Source organism: Neocloeon triangulifer, unplaced genomic scaffold (genome assembly GCF_031216515.1).
Source record: "Neocloeon triangulifer isolate White Clay Creek 2 clone unplaced genomic scaffold, ASM3121651v1 ptg000006l, whole genome shotgun sequence".
In the NCBI taxonomy this organism is placed as follows: Eukaryota; Metazoa; Arthropoda; class Insecta; order Ephemeroptera; family Baetidae; genus Neocloeon; species Neocloeon triangulifer.
In genome coordinates, this window is record NW_026775549.1 from 4,072,852 (window position 1) to 4,090,680 (window position 17,829).

General features: G+C 42.0%; 1 protein-coding gene across 7 annotated transcripts in view; it reads left to right on the forward strand.

The window, feature by feature from the left end:
- LOC132194136 (sodium/calcium exchanger 1) overlaps positions 1-17,829 on the forward strand; it is a 51,876-nt gene that overhangs the window by 6,472 nt on the left and 27,575 nt on the right. For 5 of the 7 annotated variants that reach the window (XM_059615246.1, XM_059615239.1, XM_059615240.1 and 2 more), the window contains one exon: positions 4,219-6,213. In XM_059615246.1, the coding sequence (XP_059471229.1) occupies positions 4,466-6,213 (1,748 nt within the window). In that variant the 5' untranslated portion in view covers positions 4,219-4,465. Of the gene's footprint in view, positions 1-2,346; positions 2,364-4,203; positions 6,214-17,829 lie in introns of those variants that run through there. The other 2 variants (XM_059615242.1, XM_059615243.1) reach the window with 2 other exon arrangements.

The window sequence follows — 17,829 nt, forward strand, 5'->3', positions numbered from 1 at the left end:
TGTAAACAAGGCGATGAAACATTAGGAAAAATAAACAACAATAAAAAATGAAATTTTTATATAAAATTAAAAAATTTTACCAAAAGACGGTTTGAATTTTAATTCATATAGACGCTTATTCCATTTCAACCTGCGTACACATCAAAGCTCAACGCGAAATGGAATAAGCTTTTCTAGTCTTGACTGGAAAAAGTTTTCCGCCTTAGAAAGTTTACAAAACTTTTTAGACACACTGGGTGTAAAGAGAGGACTTGGAAAGGTTCTGTTAGCACCACAGCTCACTGTGAACTTTAGTTTGCTTGAACTGAAGGGCTTTAATAAATAATAAATCGGCGCATTTGTGGAGAAGTGATTCATCCCTAATCAAATCTATATGCCCCTGATAGATACAAACATTTGTCCGTTTTGCTGTAGAGTTTAGAATATTCACGTGATCAATGGCTGATAGGCAAAACGAAATAGTTTGAAGAAAAAGTAATCTGCTCAAAATCCCAGCACAATAATTTTAAATGTTTAGAGAAAATATTTTTCCATCAATAAAAGCTTGCATTTTTATTTATTCGTCTTAATTTTTATCAAATTGTTTACATTCAAATTGCAGAAAATAATTTGTTTGAAAAAAAAATCAAATTTATTACAAAACGTCACCAACCCTAGCAAGAATTTTGTTTAAACTTCCTGAATCAAAAAGACCCCATCCGCCGCAGTGAGCCTCAGTTGAGTAAGTTTTTGCTCTTATAACGTATTACAAATTTTGACACACGGAGGCCTTGCAGATTAATATTTTTTATAATATCCAGAATGATGAATTAATTACTAACTTGCGCTAATTTGTAAAATTTCTTTTTCTGGTCCGTTAGTATGTCAGCAGTCGTCGTAATTCTGAAAAAATTTTATCAAACTCTTGGAATCATGTTTTTCTTGTATGCGAATATTCTCTTTAAGACATTAAACGTGATCAAGCTGGTAGGATAGTTGGCGATTTCGTTTGTTTGTTTTGACGAATGTGGCCCGAATAGGCCATAAACACGCGCCTCGATTCCGCTCTTTTATGGTGCACGTCGCGTATTTTGACCAGCAGGCCGACCGTCGGGCGCTTGTGTGTACTTGCGGAATTTAATGCACGGCAGCGCGAGCATTTAATCCCCTGTTTAATTTACGAGCACCGAGCAATTAAAGTTGCCGCGATGAGGTTGCCATAGAAATGCGAGTGAATAATTTTCCCAACGTCTCATTTCTCGGGGATTAAAACTTGCTTGGGACTTGATTTATATTTTTGACGGAAAAATCTGTAAAAATGAGTCTATCAAAAAGACAGCGGAAATGACAACTTTTCTTATCGCTTTAAGTAGCGATCGGTATTTCTACTCTTGCATCACTGCATTGTCCAATAATAGCTTAAAAGCTTTTGACTAAGCAAATAAAAGATAAAAATAGCCTTTGTTCTGCCCTCTAAAATTAAATTTGCCATTTTCTTTCATTGACCAGTGTGCCAACTTTTAAAGCATATAACAAGAAGTGGATTCATCGTGCTAAACCGAGTCTCAAAAATTCTGGAGCTTTCTACGAGGAATGAGAAATTTAAAGCAAAACAATTTTCAAACTTTTTATCATGAATTGCTATATTTTAAGCTCAAAAGAATATTTTTTTAAGTCGAAACGTACTATTTTGATGCCCCGCATTAACGGGGGAATCCAAACGAGTTCACAAATAATCGAACTCTGCAAAAGTTTTGCACTTGGAATTCTTCAGCCCACTGAGCATGTTTGCATATTATGTGAAGCTAGCGTAGGCAAAGGGGTGAACCGCTGCCTACTAGGGCGTACGTGCTAAAAGATTATCTTTTCCTTTACAAATTTCATCGCGCCACGAATTCGGTAATACTGTGCTTCCAGCAGTTCTGCCACTTAAACGCACACCAAGTATGGCTGCAGGTTTATAATAAGGCCAAAAGCTTGCCAAGTGATAATCAAATAATCAAATTTTAAAAATTGCCCTTCAAATAATTTTTCTGCGGAGAATATTCGAGTTGTTGAAGCACTTATTAGGCATTAAAGACGTGCGTTGAACGAAAAATTTGATACTTTCATGCCCGCGTCCTGGATTAGATTTTAAATATAAGTGACGGGGAGCCTAAATTTAATATTTCCTCCACTGTGGGTGGCTGTTGACATGTTTTGATCAAACCCAAATACGGAGAATGCAAATCCAGGTTCCCTTGCTCTTAATGGCTTTCTATAAGGGGCGACCACAGATTTAGTGGCACACGAAAATAGCCACGGGCGGGAAATTTTTGCGGCCATAAAACGAACCGACGATCTTAATACATCTTATATATTTTGCAGGGGCGGCCAATTAAGAGGTAAAACACATCGCCATCGGAGCGCGTTTTATTAACTCTCAGCGGCCAGTTTGGAATCAGACACAGGAATCGCGAGCGCGCTGATAGATGCGAAATTAATTCCAGCCAAAAGAAAACGAGATGAGCGCGTGGATAAATTAAAAATACACAACGCGTCGTGTCCCTTAATGAGGGAGGGTGCCGATTTCCAAGTGGGCCAGACGTAAGTTTTTGATCGCGCGTCACGCGGCTTGCATAACTCTGCGGGGACCTTCTCCTTATTTTGTTGATTTGGTGCAGATATAAAAAGCGGCCCCCACCGCCTCTCAATCCTCTGACCAATTTATTTTTATCTGCATCCTTTGGCCAAGTGCTCTCTGGGCTCTCTGTCTGTCGAGGATCAGCCGATGCCGCCGCCGCCGCCGAGAGCGGAAAATTGGCATTTTTCTGACGCGTGAAACCACTATAATTGCTTCTGGCGCTTCCTTTTGATTCGAGTCGATTGCCCACTCCGCGATTAATCACCTGATTAATTCGATTAAGAGCTGTCCTTTGAGCGTTTCACTGACCAAAACCACTCAATCAGAGCATTCTAGAGACAAACAGCAAAGGCTAGAAGAAGTCATTCAATTATGAGGAATAACTTTTTTAAATTAACAATAAAAATAATTGACTTTGAATAAATTATGAAAAAATACGATTAATAAGGAGAGAACATAAAATAGAACACCAATAAAGATAGTTGTGCGAAATTTTATAATTCAGCCACCATAATCTAATTTCTATATGAGATAGTTAAAATTGTAATTTTTTACTGATATAATTATCCATGCCCAAATAAGTATCCGTAAATTAAAATATACAAATTTAATCGATAAAAATTCAACATAATTAGCTAAAACTACGGTTAGCTTATTTGATTCTGAATAAAATATCTCAGAAATTTTATTTTAAATATAAATAAAATGCATTAAAAATTGTAAGTATTAATTTGGTCTGAAAAATTCAGTACAAAATAAATAGCAAGCTCTTTTGTGTCTCTCTATAGGCGGAAAGTTAAATCGAGTGACAAGAGTGTCAAGTGCATTTTTTGATTAGTGGTTGCCTCGCGGATGCAATCGCGCGGATAGTCGCACACAAAGAGCGCTGGAGTTCAGTGTATGAAATTGTATGTTTGTCGAGCGGGTTGCCTAGCCGCGAGCCGAACAGGGGCTCTTTGCCGGCGCAAGAGCTGCAGCATTGTTTTGCTCTCTGTGATTTTCACTTCAAAGGAATCGCCGGAGTACATATGAAAACGAATCCAACAACCTTTGGCTCTGTGCAACAGCGAGCGGATCGAGTTTGCTGATTCGCGAGTATAATTGTTCGCCGCCGAGAGTGCGCGCCTTTATTGAAAATTATCGACCCTGCTAATTTTACCAGCACGTTCCAAGTATCCGAATATAGCGTAAATATAGCATATCATGAACTTTGATAATTCGCATTTTATTATATTTTTATTTCTCATTTTTATCTTTTATGTTGATTCAAGCACATAAACGAGTGCGAGTTTGATCAAATTATTGCATTCCTTAAGCGGCGACAAAGAGCTGAATAAGTAAATTGGCTTGCTCCACTAGGTAGGGCTTCTTCTTGCACACACTCATCTCTCGGTTGGCGTCACCGATCGCTGGCTCGTTCGTTCGTTGCTTGGTCGCGCGCGCGCCGGCAGTCTGCGTGAGAGAGAGACCGGGAAGAAATGTAGAGCAAGGTTTCCGCGACTGACAAAAGAAAGAAAAATACCTGGCGCGGCGCATTTGTTTCTTTTTTGTGCTGCTCGCACAAATACACGATGTTAGCGGATTTAAAATAGCTTAATAAGTGTGCCTGCTTTCAGGTGCAGCCCTCTGGTGGACATGGTCAACGCGCCGAGGGGTTGAGCAGCATCAGCGGCGGCGGCGGCAGCAGCAGCGACTGGCGAGGGAGCGCGTGCGTCCGGCCCGGCGAAGGGGAGAAGCAGCGGCGAGGAGCGCGAGCGAGACTCTCAGTCAGTCAGTCGGTCGGTCGGTTGCAGCCAGAGTGCGATGGTGCTGCATCAGCAGTGCAGCTAGAGATACGAACGAGTTGCTGCAGAAACTGCTGAGATGAGTGCGCGAACCGTGGTGGCAGCGGCCGCATTGGCCGCCACGTGGGCGGCCGCGGCGGCCCAAGACAATGGCACGTCGTCGCCGGCTGAAAGCAGCGGCACGACGTGCGAGGACGGACTGATCATTCCCATGTGGCAGCCGCAAGAAAATCTCACCACTGGCGACCGCTTCGCGCGCGGCCTCGTCTACTTCTTCGCCATGGTGTACCTCTTCATCGGCGTGTCCATCATCGCCGACCGTTTCATGGCCTCCATCGAAGTGATCACCTCCAAGGAGAAGGAGATCACGGTCAAAAAGGCCAACGGCGAAACGCAAATCGTGGTGGTGCGGGTGTGGAACGAGACCGTGGCTAATCTGACCCTGATGGCCCTCGGCTCGTCCGCCCCCGAGATTCTCTTGTCCATCATTGAAATCTACGCCAAGAATTTCACGGCCGGCGACCTCGGCCCCGGCACCATCGTCGGCTCGGCCGCGTACAACTTGTTCGTCATCATCGCCCTCTGCATCTACGTCATCCCGCCTGGCGAAGTGCGAAAGATCAAACACTTGCGAGTATTCTTCGTGACGGCCACATGGTCCGTGTTCGCCTACGTGTGGCTCTACCTGATCCTGGCCGTCATCTCCCGCGGCGAGGTGGAGGTGTGGGAGGCCTTCCTCACCTTCCTCTTCTTCCCGGCCACCGTGCTGACGGCCTACATCGCCGACCGTCGCCTTCTCATCTACAAGTATCTGAACAAGAACTACCGCATGAACAAGCGCGGCATGATCGTTGAGACCGAAGGTGGCACCGACCTTGAGATGAACCACGTTGACGGCATGTTGAAGACCTTTGACGAGGAGGAGAACGAAGAGATTCGCGAGTTCGAGCAGAACCGCCGCGAGTACATCACGATGTTGCGTGAATTGCGCAAGAAACACCCCAACATTGAGATGGAGCAGATCGAGGCGATGGCACGCGAGGAGGTGCTCAATAAGGGTCCCAAGAGCCGCGCCTTCTACCGCATTCAGGCCACCCGCAAACTCATGGGTGGCACCAACCTGGTGAGGAAGGCGCAGGAAAAAGAGGCCGCCGACCGAGAGGAGGTCAAGGAGGCCGCTGAACCCGTTGATGAACACAAGATCAAGGTTTACTTTGACCCAGGCCACTACACCGTGATGGAGAACGTGGGCACCTTCGAAGTGACCGTCGTCCGTGAGGGCGGCGACCCCAACGCCATCGTCCTTGTCGACTACGCCTCCGAGGACGGCTCGGCCAACGCCGGAGCCGATTACATGGGAGTGGCCGGCACGCTGGTCTTCGGGCCGGGCGAACGCGAGAAAAAGTTCAGCATTGAGGTGCTGGACGACGACGTCTTTGAGGAGGACGAGCACTTCTACGTGCGCCTCACCAACCTGCGTTTTGGCAGCGCTGAGAACTGGCCCGGCGCGCAAAACGGCGACGCCAACAACAGCGCCGTCACGCCGACTGGCAAGGGCTCCTGCACGGACGAGCTCGAGCTGGCGATGCCCTCGTTGGTGACAGTCATGATTCTGGACGACGACCACGGTGGCATCTTCAGCATCGCTGAGAAGGACACGATCGAGTTGGTTGAGAGCGTCGGCACCTACGAACTCAGGGTGGTGCGCTGGAGTGGCGCCAGGGGGCGCGTCGCCTTGCCCTACACCACCGAGGACGGCACCGCCAAGGAGGGCAAGGAGTACGAGAAGGCCGAGGGCGAGCTTATCTTCGAAAACAACGAAAGCGAGTGAGTACAGATTTTTTCTCTCAGCCTTTTAGGAAATCAATTCTCACTTTTTTTTAAAATTATAATTCAAGTTTTATTTTAGTGCCAAGTGTTGAATGAAAATTTACAGGCCTTCCCTTTTAAGATATAAATATGCAGAGGTAGGTGCGTCAAGTTTCGTCTCTATTCGCGAGAAATTGATCGTCAGCGTGGCCCATCAATAATAATAAAGCCGCCGACAGGCAAGGTAATAAAATGCAGCTCCGGAGGCTGCGATATTATTTACAGCATCCGTAAATAATGGGGGACAAAAGAAGTACTACTGCGCCAGCTGAAAAGAAGAAATTCCTCGCCACCTTCCCATTCTCAATTATATTACTTTGCTCTTTTGGAACAGAGACTTTCTCGTATACCCGCGGAATTTATGGGTGTAGACAAATTTCTGCCATACCAAATGTGCAGCACACATAAAGCTCCTCAAATGCAAACTGTAGGCGGAGTGTGGCGGGTCGCCGACTCTACACAAATATAAGTTACCAAACTGTTATGCTATTGTTTACTACCGCTTCAGTCCAATGTGCTTGGCAAATTGCTGTTACTCTAACTCGACTTGTTCCAGTAAAAGAAGAAGCTTACATTTATTTTGCAATAAATTAACTAGCTTTACGTGAAAAGGTTAAAAAGCTTCTTCTTTGGAATTTAGAAAAAAAACATTCACTCTAAAAGGAAATTATTAATTTGTTGCCAGAATAATCGCCTTTAGACTCGTCAGAACGTAATTCCACATAAAGGCTCGTTATAATAATTAGGGTGTTTTTTTATATTTTTTTAGCTGAAAATAATTTATTATTTTTAAGGCGGAGAAACATGCATGGATTATTATTTAACATTTTATTATTAAAATGCTCACAAATTTGTTTCCAAATTTATGTATGAATTATTAATCAATATTAATTTTTAAATTTAATTTTTTTTAGCTTCAATTGAACGCAAAATTACACGCGTTCAAAGATTAATTACGCAAAATGGAATTTGGAATGAAGTTGCAACTGGATCCGACGGGCGTGAACCTGTCCGCTGCAGCAAACAAATAAATGGGCCATTAACGAGCGAACGTTTTGAGACAGAAAAAATTAAAAGCGCCGTGCGCGCGCGGATGAGTTTATTTTTAGAAACCGGCGCATAGTGGCGCAAGGCGGCAAAAAATCGCCTTTCACTTTTCATTATTCCCGACCGCATGTGGCGAGAAAGCAAATCAGCAGCGATTGTTGCCCTTTCTTTCGGAGAAGCCATTGTTTGGAAGAAGAGTGGAATTCGTCGTTTTCGCTGTTTTTCAGTCCGTGTGCTGAGCCTCTCTCTAATTTCACCGTCAAGGCTTCTTTTCGTCACATTTGTGCGACCTATTGCTTTGCCTCGGAATTCATAATGCCTTATTGAGTTTGTAAAAGACAAAGAAAATTTACACAGGGAGAGATAATCTTTTTTTTTCGCTAAACAGCAAATCAACCCTGATTTAAAAATTAGTTGTTATTCAAAAAATAAAAATAAAAGCACGTTTATGTGTTTAAAAATAAATGTGCAAATTTCAATTTGGATTAATTAAAAAAAAAAATTATAATTTATTTTTGATTTCAAATTTGTTTCTTATGCAATTGTTGAGGCTAGCAGAAGAAAGATGCGTGCATATGTATAATTATGCGCGGCACGGCGCGGGGAGGGCGAATCTGGGCTGGCAGTGAAAATAGAATCGCCTCTTCGCGGGGCCGCGTGTCACAGGAATAGAGCAAATCAGCAGCTCGCCGCCACTCGCCTAGTAGGCAAATTCAAAGCCATTTTCATGCGGCACTCGCCGAAAATCTCGCGCCAAAATCGACACCGCGAAATGAGCTCTCGTCGAGTGCTGTCCGAACGCCCACGCATTGCTTGCGCTGGTCGGTCGGGTTATTTTCGCTCGCACCGCACGTTTGACAGCTTATTTTTTTCTCGCTTTCTTTCTCTCTCTCCCGACCGTTCCCTTATTCACGTTGGGTATGCAACCGGCGTGACGCTCGACACGCACTGGTTGCATAACTCGGCACGTGTCCCCCTTTTCTTTTATTGTCGTGCGCTTGGAATCGCTCGTTTTGGCAGGGCCGCTGAATTATTTGCACCAGGTGGTGCTCATTCGGATTTTTATTAGCAGCCAGCGCCAGTGTTTATTTGTTTGGCCCAAAAGTTTCTACGCTTCATAATCGGTTTTGAATCGAGCTTTTCAACATGGTAGTTGTGGGAATTATTATTTCAGTATTTTTTTTTTTTACTATAATTATTACTGTTAAAATTTACAATATTTCACATTTGAAAATCGAGGAATCAAATAATTTTGATGGAAGTTTTATATTTGGTGTTTAATTTTGTCAAATTGAATGCGCCCGGTGAGTGAATTTTAAAGATAATCATTTCATCGATAAAAAAACAAACGATTGCAAATGATCATTGAGACTGGTTGCCGGCGGATCCAAATTTAATTTACTTGTCAAGCGGAGGCACTCAGCGACCGAAATTTACGAGCCTATTAAGCCCATAAAACGCCCGCTGTCAGGCTGCTTTCGTAAACTCTGGATTGACCGAAAATCAAGAGAGTGAGACAGACGTCGTTGAGGCGTGACCGGCGCGCGCCTTGTAAATCCCCCTCTGCGCCACTTTTTATTCGATTCTCCAAGAAGACATTAAGCTAGAGTTTCAAAAATAGGCCACTTCGAATTAATAAAAAAGAAAGGGCGCGCCGGCAGATATTGGCCCCGAATACAAGCAAGAACGTGTCTCGGGCAATATCGCGGCTATTATTGAATAAGTTTGGCCCAGGTCCAGCCCGACCACTGCTCAAGGCACTCATCTTATTTTGCGTCACGCGCCGCCAAGGGAAAGTCTCCGGAGAGAGAATCGCGCCAAGGAAAATTTCGCAGATTAATCTGCTTTGGCAGGCAGAAATTCTTTCGAATCGCTCTTCTCGAAGCAATGAAACTGGGCCAGTTGTTTGCTTTGTAAGAGCGACGAGATGGAAATTTGAATTGGCGAATCGATTTTCGGCGAAATTAAATTACGAGCAGAGTGAGTTGTGAACAAAGAGAGCAAACTCTCTCGAACTGCTTTCGGAAGCCCGATAATTACAACGAACAGCGCTCTAGGCTTATGTATGTACAACAATTGTGTGGCAAAAAGTGGCCTGCTTGGTACACCCTCGGATCCCTCACTGCAAACAACTTACGTAATAAACAACTCGCACCAACTTCTCAACTCCAACAGTTTGCATTATATGTAGCAATCTTTTTTCGCATGGGTAAATGAAACACATTCTGACATGCTTGCCCGGAAAAGTGGGCGGAGAGGGTATCGTGGGGTGCTCACGCAAAAAGCGTGTGTCAGCTTCAATAAAGCCGTAATCAAATCCTGTCCGGCTTTTCATGTCAAAAACTGGCAATAGCGCCGCTTGTTCGCCAGCCGCCTGATTTGCTCGGTGGATTAAATTTTTGGCGCACGACAAAATACGCTCCAAACGTGACTGTGTTAAATACAAAATATATCACAATTTAATTTTTTTGGAGGAAAATTGCGAGGTTCTTGAAAAGTTTGAAATTTTGTACATCAAAAACTAAGAGCAGGATATTATTTTTTACTTAAACAAGAAACAACTCACAAAATCCATCGAGGAAAAGCCGACTTTAAATCCAAATCTCCACCACCTTAATTATTTAACTGCGTTGGCAAAATGGCGCGCGCTGGCAGCTGCCGATGAATGAATTATAAATCCGGTGCACGTTTTGTTATTATTTTAAGGCACACCTGTGGAGCGGAGCAGCAAGCAAAAGAGAGATGATCGCATCGCTCTCTGACCTGCAATTGGGTCTCATGCAAAATGCAGAGCTGAGTGGTCCCTGTGCGGCACTTTGCGCGCCTCCCAAACCCGCTCGCTGCTGCCTTTTAATTCTGATTTGCACGCGGAAAAAGAGGCTCCGTTAGTAAGCCAGCCAGGCCAGGGGCCACGCTTTTGAGGGGCAGCCAAATTATACAGCAAAAATTTATGAAGCAAAATTAATCAGGCCGCGTTAGTAATTAATTTAATTCTGGTTCTTTCATCATGATAGAATAATGAAAGTCTTGTTTCGTTTTATTTTTTATTTTTTGAATCAAAAAGTTTCCTGTATTCCAGTTGATTTTACTCTCATCAAATGAACTTGACACCCCTCTTTTGCTTGGCCCGCGTTGTACAAGGCCACAGCTTTATCATTCCCCAGGGGGCCACTTCAATTAAGCGTTGGTGCACTTAGCCGAGATCAGATAAATTCGCCTAATTAATACCCAACATCGATCGTTGCGCCTTGGTACCTTCGTTTTTTCTTCCTGCTAAAATTTCAGGAAGACCATTTTAGTGGTAGTCGCATTTTGGTTGATTTATTTTATTGATTTACTTGTCCACATTCGTTATATTCAACTGTTGAAAATAATTTATTTAAAAAAAGGAATTTTTGAACCAAACGGCACCACCACTATCAAGGATTTTCCTAAAACTTCTGAGATAAAAAGACACCATCCGCCGCAGTGAGCCTCGGTTGACTAAGTTTTTTTTTTATAAATTATTTTAAATATTTTTATTAATATTATTATACTTTTTTACTTGTTTGTTGTGTGGGAGGCGTTTGGGATTATTTATTCCAAACTCGGCTCGTATTGATCTGCGACGTGTGGGATGAAAAACGAACAGGCCCTCGTACATATCTGTTGGTGGATGACGTGCACATTTTGAAGCTTCTCGTGTCCCTGCCCGTGACTTTTTGCAGCACACCTTGCCATTACGCGCGTCGATCGGTGCGGTGGGTGGCAGCGGCAGACACTTGGCCAAGACGGATCAATCATTTTTACGCGCCGTTTGCAGCCCGTTCCACCAACAAGTGCCTGTTCGTGAAAAACGGCAACAAAAGCGGAAGAGCGGCGCCCTTTATAGCCACGCGCAGTCACTGTTGGTTGAATATGATATGAGAGTGAACCTCTGAGAGTGACTGATGGCTTTTAAAACTCTCTCAAAACTGCCAACAACAACGCCAAAAAAGTAATAATGCGTAGTGGAAAGTCGAGCAGAAGTTTACCAATTAAAAAAAAAAAATTGAAATTATGAAATAAATATTTCATTGAAATTTTCAACACATATTCAGCTACTTTCTTATAATGACATGTATTTCTAGGTATACTTTTTAATATAAAATATTTTCTTCATTCATTATATCAAGGGGTAGGCTTTTTTAATTTGAAAGTATGAGAAACAAGCAATCCTCGTTTCTAGATTTTTTATAGATAGAAAAAAAGACGCTTGGCTTGTTTCCAATTATGAATCTCACCTTAAGTGCCCCTTCCTTCAAAAACTTTTCTTAATTGCTAAAAGGAATAAGTGAGCAAAAATAATTTTGCTTCAGTTCATTCGAAATAAGTTTTGTCGATAGAACTTTTGAAATTTATCGCAGATTTAGTTTGAAAATTTTATAGTTTCTTAAGTTATAAATTTTTTTATCTTTTTCTTTTACAGTTTTTTTTAAGCACATGCCCTAGTTTCATAAAATAATATTATGAAAGTTAATGAAATGGAAAAGGAGTTGTATGACGTGCAAATCTAATTCCCTTTGAGCAATTTTCCGTAATGAAGGAAATTGTTTGCTTTGTCGTCGTGCATGATTCGCACACATTTGTGCCTTTTCTGGCGCGAACGACGAGACATATAATTGAGAGCCTGTTATAAAACAGTCTTTTGAAGCTCGCATGCATGGATGATAACTCTATTCCTCGCAAAAACAATTTCATATTTTCCGGGAAAATGGTTTTATTGCATTTTATACTGAACGAAGCGCTCAAGCAAAATGTCAGAGACGAGTTGAGAAAAAACGCAAGCAAATGTACTCTGGCGCAGTAATACAGCCTTTGCAATGCAAAAGTTCCACTTCTGCATACCTTTGCGCCCATTCACAAACGCACTGCTCAAAGGAATGAATGCACATCGCCGTAAGAGCACCCCCGTCGCACAATGAAACACAAACCCACGCTGTATCGATTTTTCAGCAAACAACCTGCCCGGCGACGACTTATTTTTGGCGGCAGCACTGCTAATAATTCGCGAGAACCACAAAAAGTGTTACAGAAGTTTATAGTCAAAGACACTTGAAAGTAAAAGTAAAAATTATTTCAATTTTCTGTCACACAAAAACTTTACAAACTTATTCTGGGCAAAATTGTTTAAATTGACAATTTTATCCCAAATTCAGATAATAAATAATGCAATAAAAATTATTAAATCAATAATGCAATTTTAGCAACTTGTGCGCATGTGAAGTTATTCGATCTCGGAGGCTCCAGTTATAACGAAGCAGCGAAAACTTTGTTTTTCGAGAAAAAAAAGCCATACGCGTGTCAGATGCACCGCATCGTTACGGAGCTCTGGAACATGTGATGCGCATTCTCAACTCGTTCCCGTGTGCTTGTTTGAGCAGTAAAAGAGCATTTTCTGCCAAGCTAATTGCATGTCTTGTTATCCCAGCTGGGACGCGGCGCGTCTTACGCCGACCGGCACAGGATGGAAAATGGAATGCCTGCTGATCACGACGGCGCCGCCATAAACTATAAAGCTCATCTCTCTATTGGCTTACTTGGAGGCAAGATTTTTATCTTAATTTCTTAGCATCGCAAACTAGATGGAATTTTTTTCCATCCGGAAAGGCGGAAAATGAATGAGCACTTGTTTGCAGTTAATTTTCTTTGTGGAAAACCTCGACCCAATTTAGTAGGTTTATTTTCCATTTTCCATTTTCACTCTTCACTTATTCATTTAAGTCAAAATCTATTATTACTAAATTTTGATCATATTATTGTTTATCCAATGCATTTTAAAATTTAAAAGCAAATAGAGAGAATAGAGAGAGATTTTTATTCGGTTCCGTAAACAACCATAGTAGTCATTTGTTTTCACTGTTGAATATTTATTATCTGTGTTTTTGTATTTCATTTGCAAGTTAATTCATTAGCAGATCTGTTTGAGTTATTTTTACTAAATTTCATTCAAAATTATATTTGCTTTACTCTCTGTCAATAATACTTCAAAAATATCTCGACACAATTCGCCCCAATCAAAACAAGATTGTTTCAGGATAATTGAAAGGTGTAGGAATCAAATTTGATTAATCAAAGTTCATTTAAATAAGCTTTAAAAATTTATATTAACTTTGTTTCACTCCACGATTACGGCGGACGTGTTCTTTTGATGATAATCTTGGTTAGGGTGTGTCGCAGAGCCTGCATGCATAATGGAAAGTTCAAAAGAAAAGGACGGCAAGGAATTCGCCAAGTGTTAGAAATTCGCGAGCACGAAACCGCAAACCTCTCTTCCTTCTTCACGCCCGCACTCGCCAAGTCGACGGCGTCAAGTTGGAAAATACGCCCGAGCCTGTCGCATGTACAACAACTCTATTTCCCTTGCTCGGGGGCAAACTCGCATGGGGGCCGAATCGATTTTCCTCTCTTAGAATTCAAATAAAAAGCTGCTGGCAGCAGTGGCGGCAGCAACTGTTGATTTTGAAACGATGTTGCTTGCATGTCTCGGACACTCGTGTGTGGGAAGAGAGCGAAAATTGCCTCCTTTGTGCACACAAAAAATATGAAAAAAATGCTGCTGTCGATCAAAATGTGAATTGGCTCGAACGAGTTGGAGATGAAAGGGCGCCGATCGATGAGAAATGCAATTTTTCTGCATGTTCGATGGCTTCACATTTTTCTCTTAGCCCACTTTGAGATATGCGACCGGAAATCGCGGGCTTCCTTCTGTTTCACTGACCCAGATGCAGAATTTTCTGTGCACTTTCCCTCCGTTTTCAGTGAACACCGTTCGGGTAAGGGAAAAAAGCAATAAGTGACGTGACCGCGGCGCGCAATCGTTATTACAGCTGTCTGTGCGCTTTTGTGAGGTTTCGCTGACCGAAAGTGGCTTCTGTTATTACGTGACCTTTTTATGTTCTGGCTAACATCGGTCTCCCTTGCTAATGAAACGAGTCACTCGCCTTTGCGCCTATTTTTAATTTTGTTTCCTCCAAGAGAATTTGCACGCGCCGAATTCTCACAAAAGAAAGGATCGCACGCTTTCGTGAATAAAACACACACTTTTTTGCATGTCCCCCTCCTGTTTATTTTTCCAGCTTTTTTTCCTGGCTGCCGCTGGATATGTTTTGTAATGCGACGCTCTCGGCTGTATTGTATTGTTCATGCTACATGGTTTTTATAGGCGGCTGCGTCTGAAGTAAATTTGTGAAATCCGAGACAAAACAATTCATGTCATTTTACGTAGAAATATTCAGTATATTCCCCGCATACTTTTTAATTTATTTTCTCTCTCCTAAAAACAAGTTTTGTAAACTGAAAAACCATCTGAAAAATAATTTAGTCTTCTCTCAACAACTGCCGAGAAAGGTGCGCTCAAAACACTCGTTTCAATATTCTGACCAAAATTATTATAAAAATTAATTTGCTAAAATGAAATCAATTGTCAAATTTTGTATTAAAAATTGTTTTTGTAAAAGTGTAACTAAATAATTTATCTCGAAAAATTGTTACTTTGAAAGGAAAATATTTTTTAAATATTCATTTTTGTACTAATTCTTATCAAAATGATTTCACATCTCATGAATTATGGCTGCAGCCCGCAGCCAAAACTCGAAGAGCAGGATATTGTTTTTCTGAAACAATTAATAACTCACAAAAACTAATCGAGGGGAAGCAGACTTTAAAATAAAATCACCATAAACAATTCGTTTTAATCAAATTTTTTGTTCTGCTTATCAACAAGAAAAAGATTCAAACAGATTTTACACTACGAAAGTCATGAATCACGTGATTTTTATTTCAAGCAGGTGCTTCTATAAATTTATCAGCAATTATTGTTTCAAAGATCGATTCATTTGGAATAAATACATTGATTGAGACGCCCGTTAATAATGTGAGTCTAGCACGAATATTACTTTTCAACGGCTTATCCATACTTGATCTGGCCGGCGCCGTTAGTTTTACATATCCGAAGGAGGCCGGCTGCATAGATATCATGCACTGCAGGCTTTGTCTGTGGCACGCGTCCCAAAATAAAGTGGGCAGCTCAACACGCGCGCGTCATCCCAGCGCGAGTGTGCATGACAAATTCCACACTCGCTCGAATGGGTAAAAAGCGCGATCGGCGCCTCTGTTCATTGTGCGTCGACGGAGCGCGGCAGGCAAACTTCCGGCCCACGTTGCTTCCACAATTAAAGTAAGCAGAATGCGCGTATGAGCGAAGCAAATTTGCCCAAGCGCGAGTCTCTGTCTCTCGTTAAGGAACAATTGTTCCGCGCCAACCAGCAATGCCGCAGATTAATGCTTACTGCGCGCTTCGCTGGGCAGGTGTGGATATTGTTTCACAAATAAACCAACCACGCCGACAGAAAAGCAAAACTTGATTATTCAGTCTCGCAGAGTCGTGGGAGTTTCTGCCGAGATGCAAAAATAATTTTCTCGGCGGTCAGTTTTTTATCTTTTTGATGAAAGCGCGCTGTGGTGTTCGAGGAGGAATAAAATATACATTCCACTCAAAGAGCAGTGGATCCCCTTGGGTAAGACAGCAAACAATCATAATATTCTTTTGCCTACGAGGAACAAAACGGATTTCTCTTCATATAGACATTCCGTGAACTATAAATAAAAGCAAAGAAAAATCTCTAACGAGAATTAATTTTAGCAGCGCAATATATTAAAATGAGAATGGAATTTTTTTGTCATTTCATTTTCCAGTTGCTTTTTTTCTTCCCAGGCGAGTTAGCGAAGAATAAATGAATTCTCGAGACGGGCACAACAAAGCACGTATAATTAATTGGCTCGGATAACCGTGGAAACTCTCGGGCCTCTGGAGAGAAGCCACGCCCCTTTCTTTTAAAGGGCCACCACGGTATTGATCTATCAGACCGACCGCCTCAGCTGACTCACTTGTGCTCCTCCAGACCTATATCAAGAATAATCTAATCCCGGCGCTCCGACGTCGCGCCTCCTTTCTTCTCCGAAAACAACGACCAATTTGGCATCTGCCGGACTTTTCCGCCAGAGAAGTTTTATATCTTGGCGAACAAAAGGGTATTATATTTCGGCCAGGCTTCTTCTGGCGTGCAAAACAGAAGCTGAGAGCACATCGTTATTTACGATATCCCTTAAGTTTTGGAATTCACAGTAACGACGAACAACCATTGTTTACTAGATTAAGATTTAATCAAAAAGGCTCTCAAATTACACAAAGCAAAACAATAAAGTTTGCATGATGTGATTTTGTGAAAATGAAAATTTAAATTGCGAAATTCAATATCTTAAGGGTTTAGAGTTTTGAAACTTATACAATCAAATTATAAAGTCACTAATTGTAAGTTCAAATTCTGAAAGAAGTTTTTATAACAAATCAATATCAATTTAAAGCAAGAAAATTGATGAATATTTGCAGAATTTATACAAAATCTTTTCATTTTGCATATTAGATTTCCCGCAAATTTCCACTTCCTCTAAATAATTTGGCCACTGTGGTTTTCATGCCGCCACTGCAACAGCAGTGTCTGCCGTCTGTTCACACAATTGAAATTCTGATCACATGCGTTGTCGACGTTAGTCAACAGCATCTGCAAGGAATGGCAAGTACTCAAGCAAGTTGCGGAAGAAGCGGCGGTTCTATTATTCCCGGAGCACCATCATTCACAGAGAGTTGCTTCCTTGCTGCAGAAAACTCTGCTAACAATGGCTCGATTGACCTGCACAATCGATGCACTCGTAAAATTTAATGCAAGTACTTGATAAGTTTCGAACGTGACACAAGTTGCGAAAGAGCTCTTTACAACCGGTTGTTGCAATTAATGCTGCTCGGTTTAGCGAGAGCAAATCGGCCGCGGAACGAGGCATAAATTATCACGCACATTAAGCAGCCTAATGAAGAGTTACGATACCTTCATTGCGAGGAGAAAGTGGTGGCGCACGCGCCACGAAATTATCGTGCGTTGAGTCTGAAAATCGATATTTATTATCAGAGAATTGAAATCAGCCCCTTTCACCGGGCCTTGCTTGAAACAAAGGCACCGAAATTGGCCGCCCAAAGTTTGACACTTGCTGAGCTTGCAATGCCACTTCTTTTGTTGCTGACAAATTAATTGAAGAGTCTGTTTTCCTTGCACGAGAGGCGGTAAAGTTTTTATTGCTTCGAGCAAAGAATAAAATAACAAACTTTCAATAAGAGAGCTCAAACGATTTTTAAAATTGCAATTCATATTTTGCAATGAACCGAATGTTACTTGTAGGTTGGAGGGAATATCGAACCGTCTGATGTGAATGAAGACGGTGCCACCTCGGCGTAAATGTCAGATTATCTGTCGCGCGCAACGTCCCAATTAAAAACGAGCGGTACTAATTAGCCGCTGAAAAATCCGCTTTTGTTCAGAAAGCAGCTTCCACTAATTAAATACGAAAAGCGGTTCGTCTCCAGAGACGTGTCGCCGTTTTTGCCACCACGCTCGGAAAAATTGATTTCGCAGCGGCAAGCAAACTCTTTGCTCTTTTGATCAACTTGTGAACCAA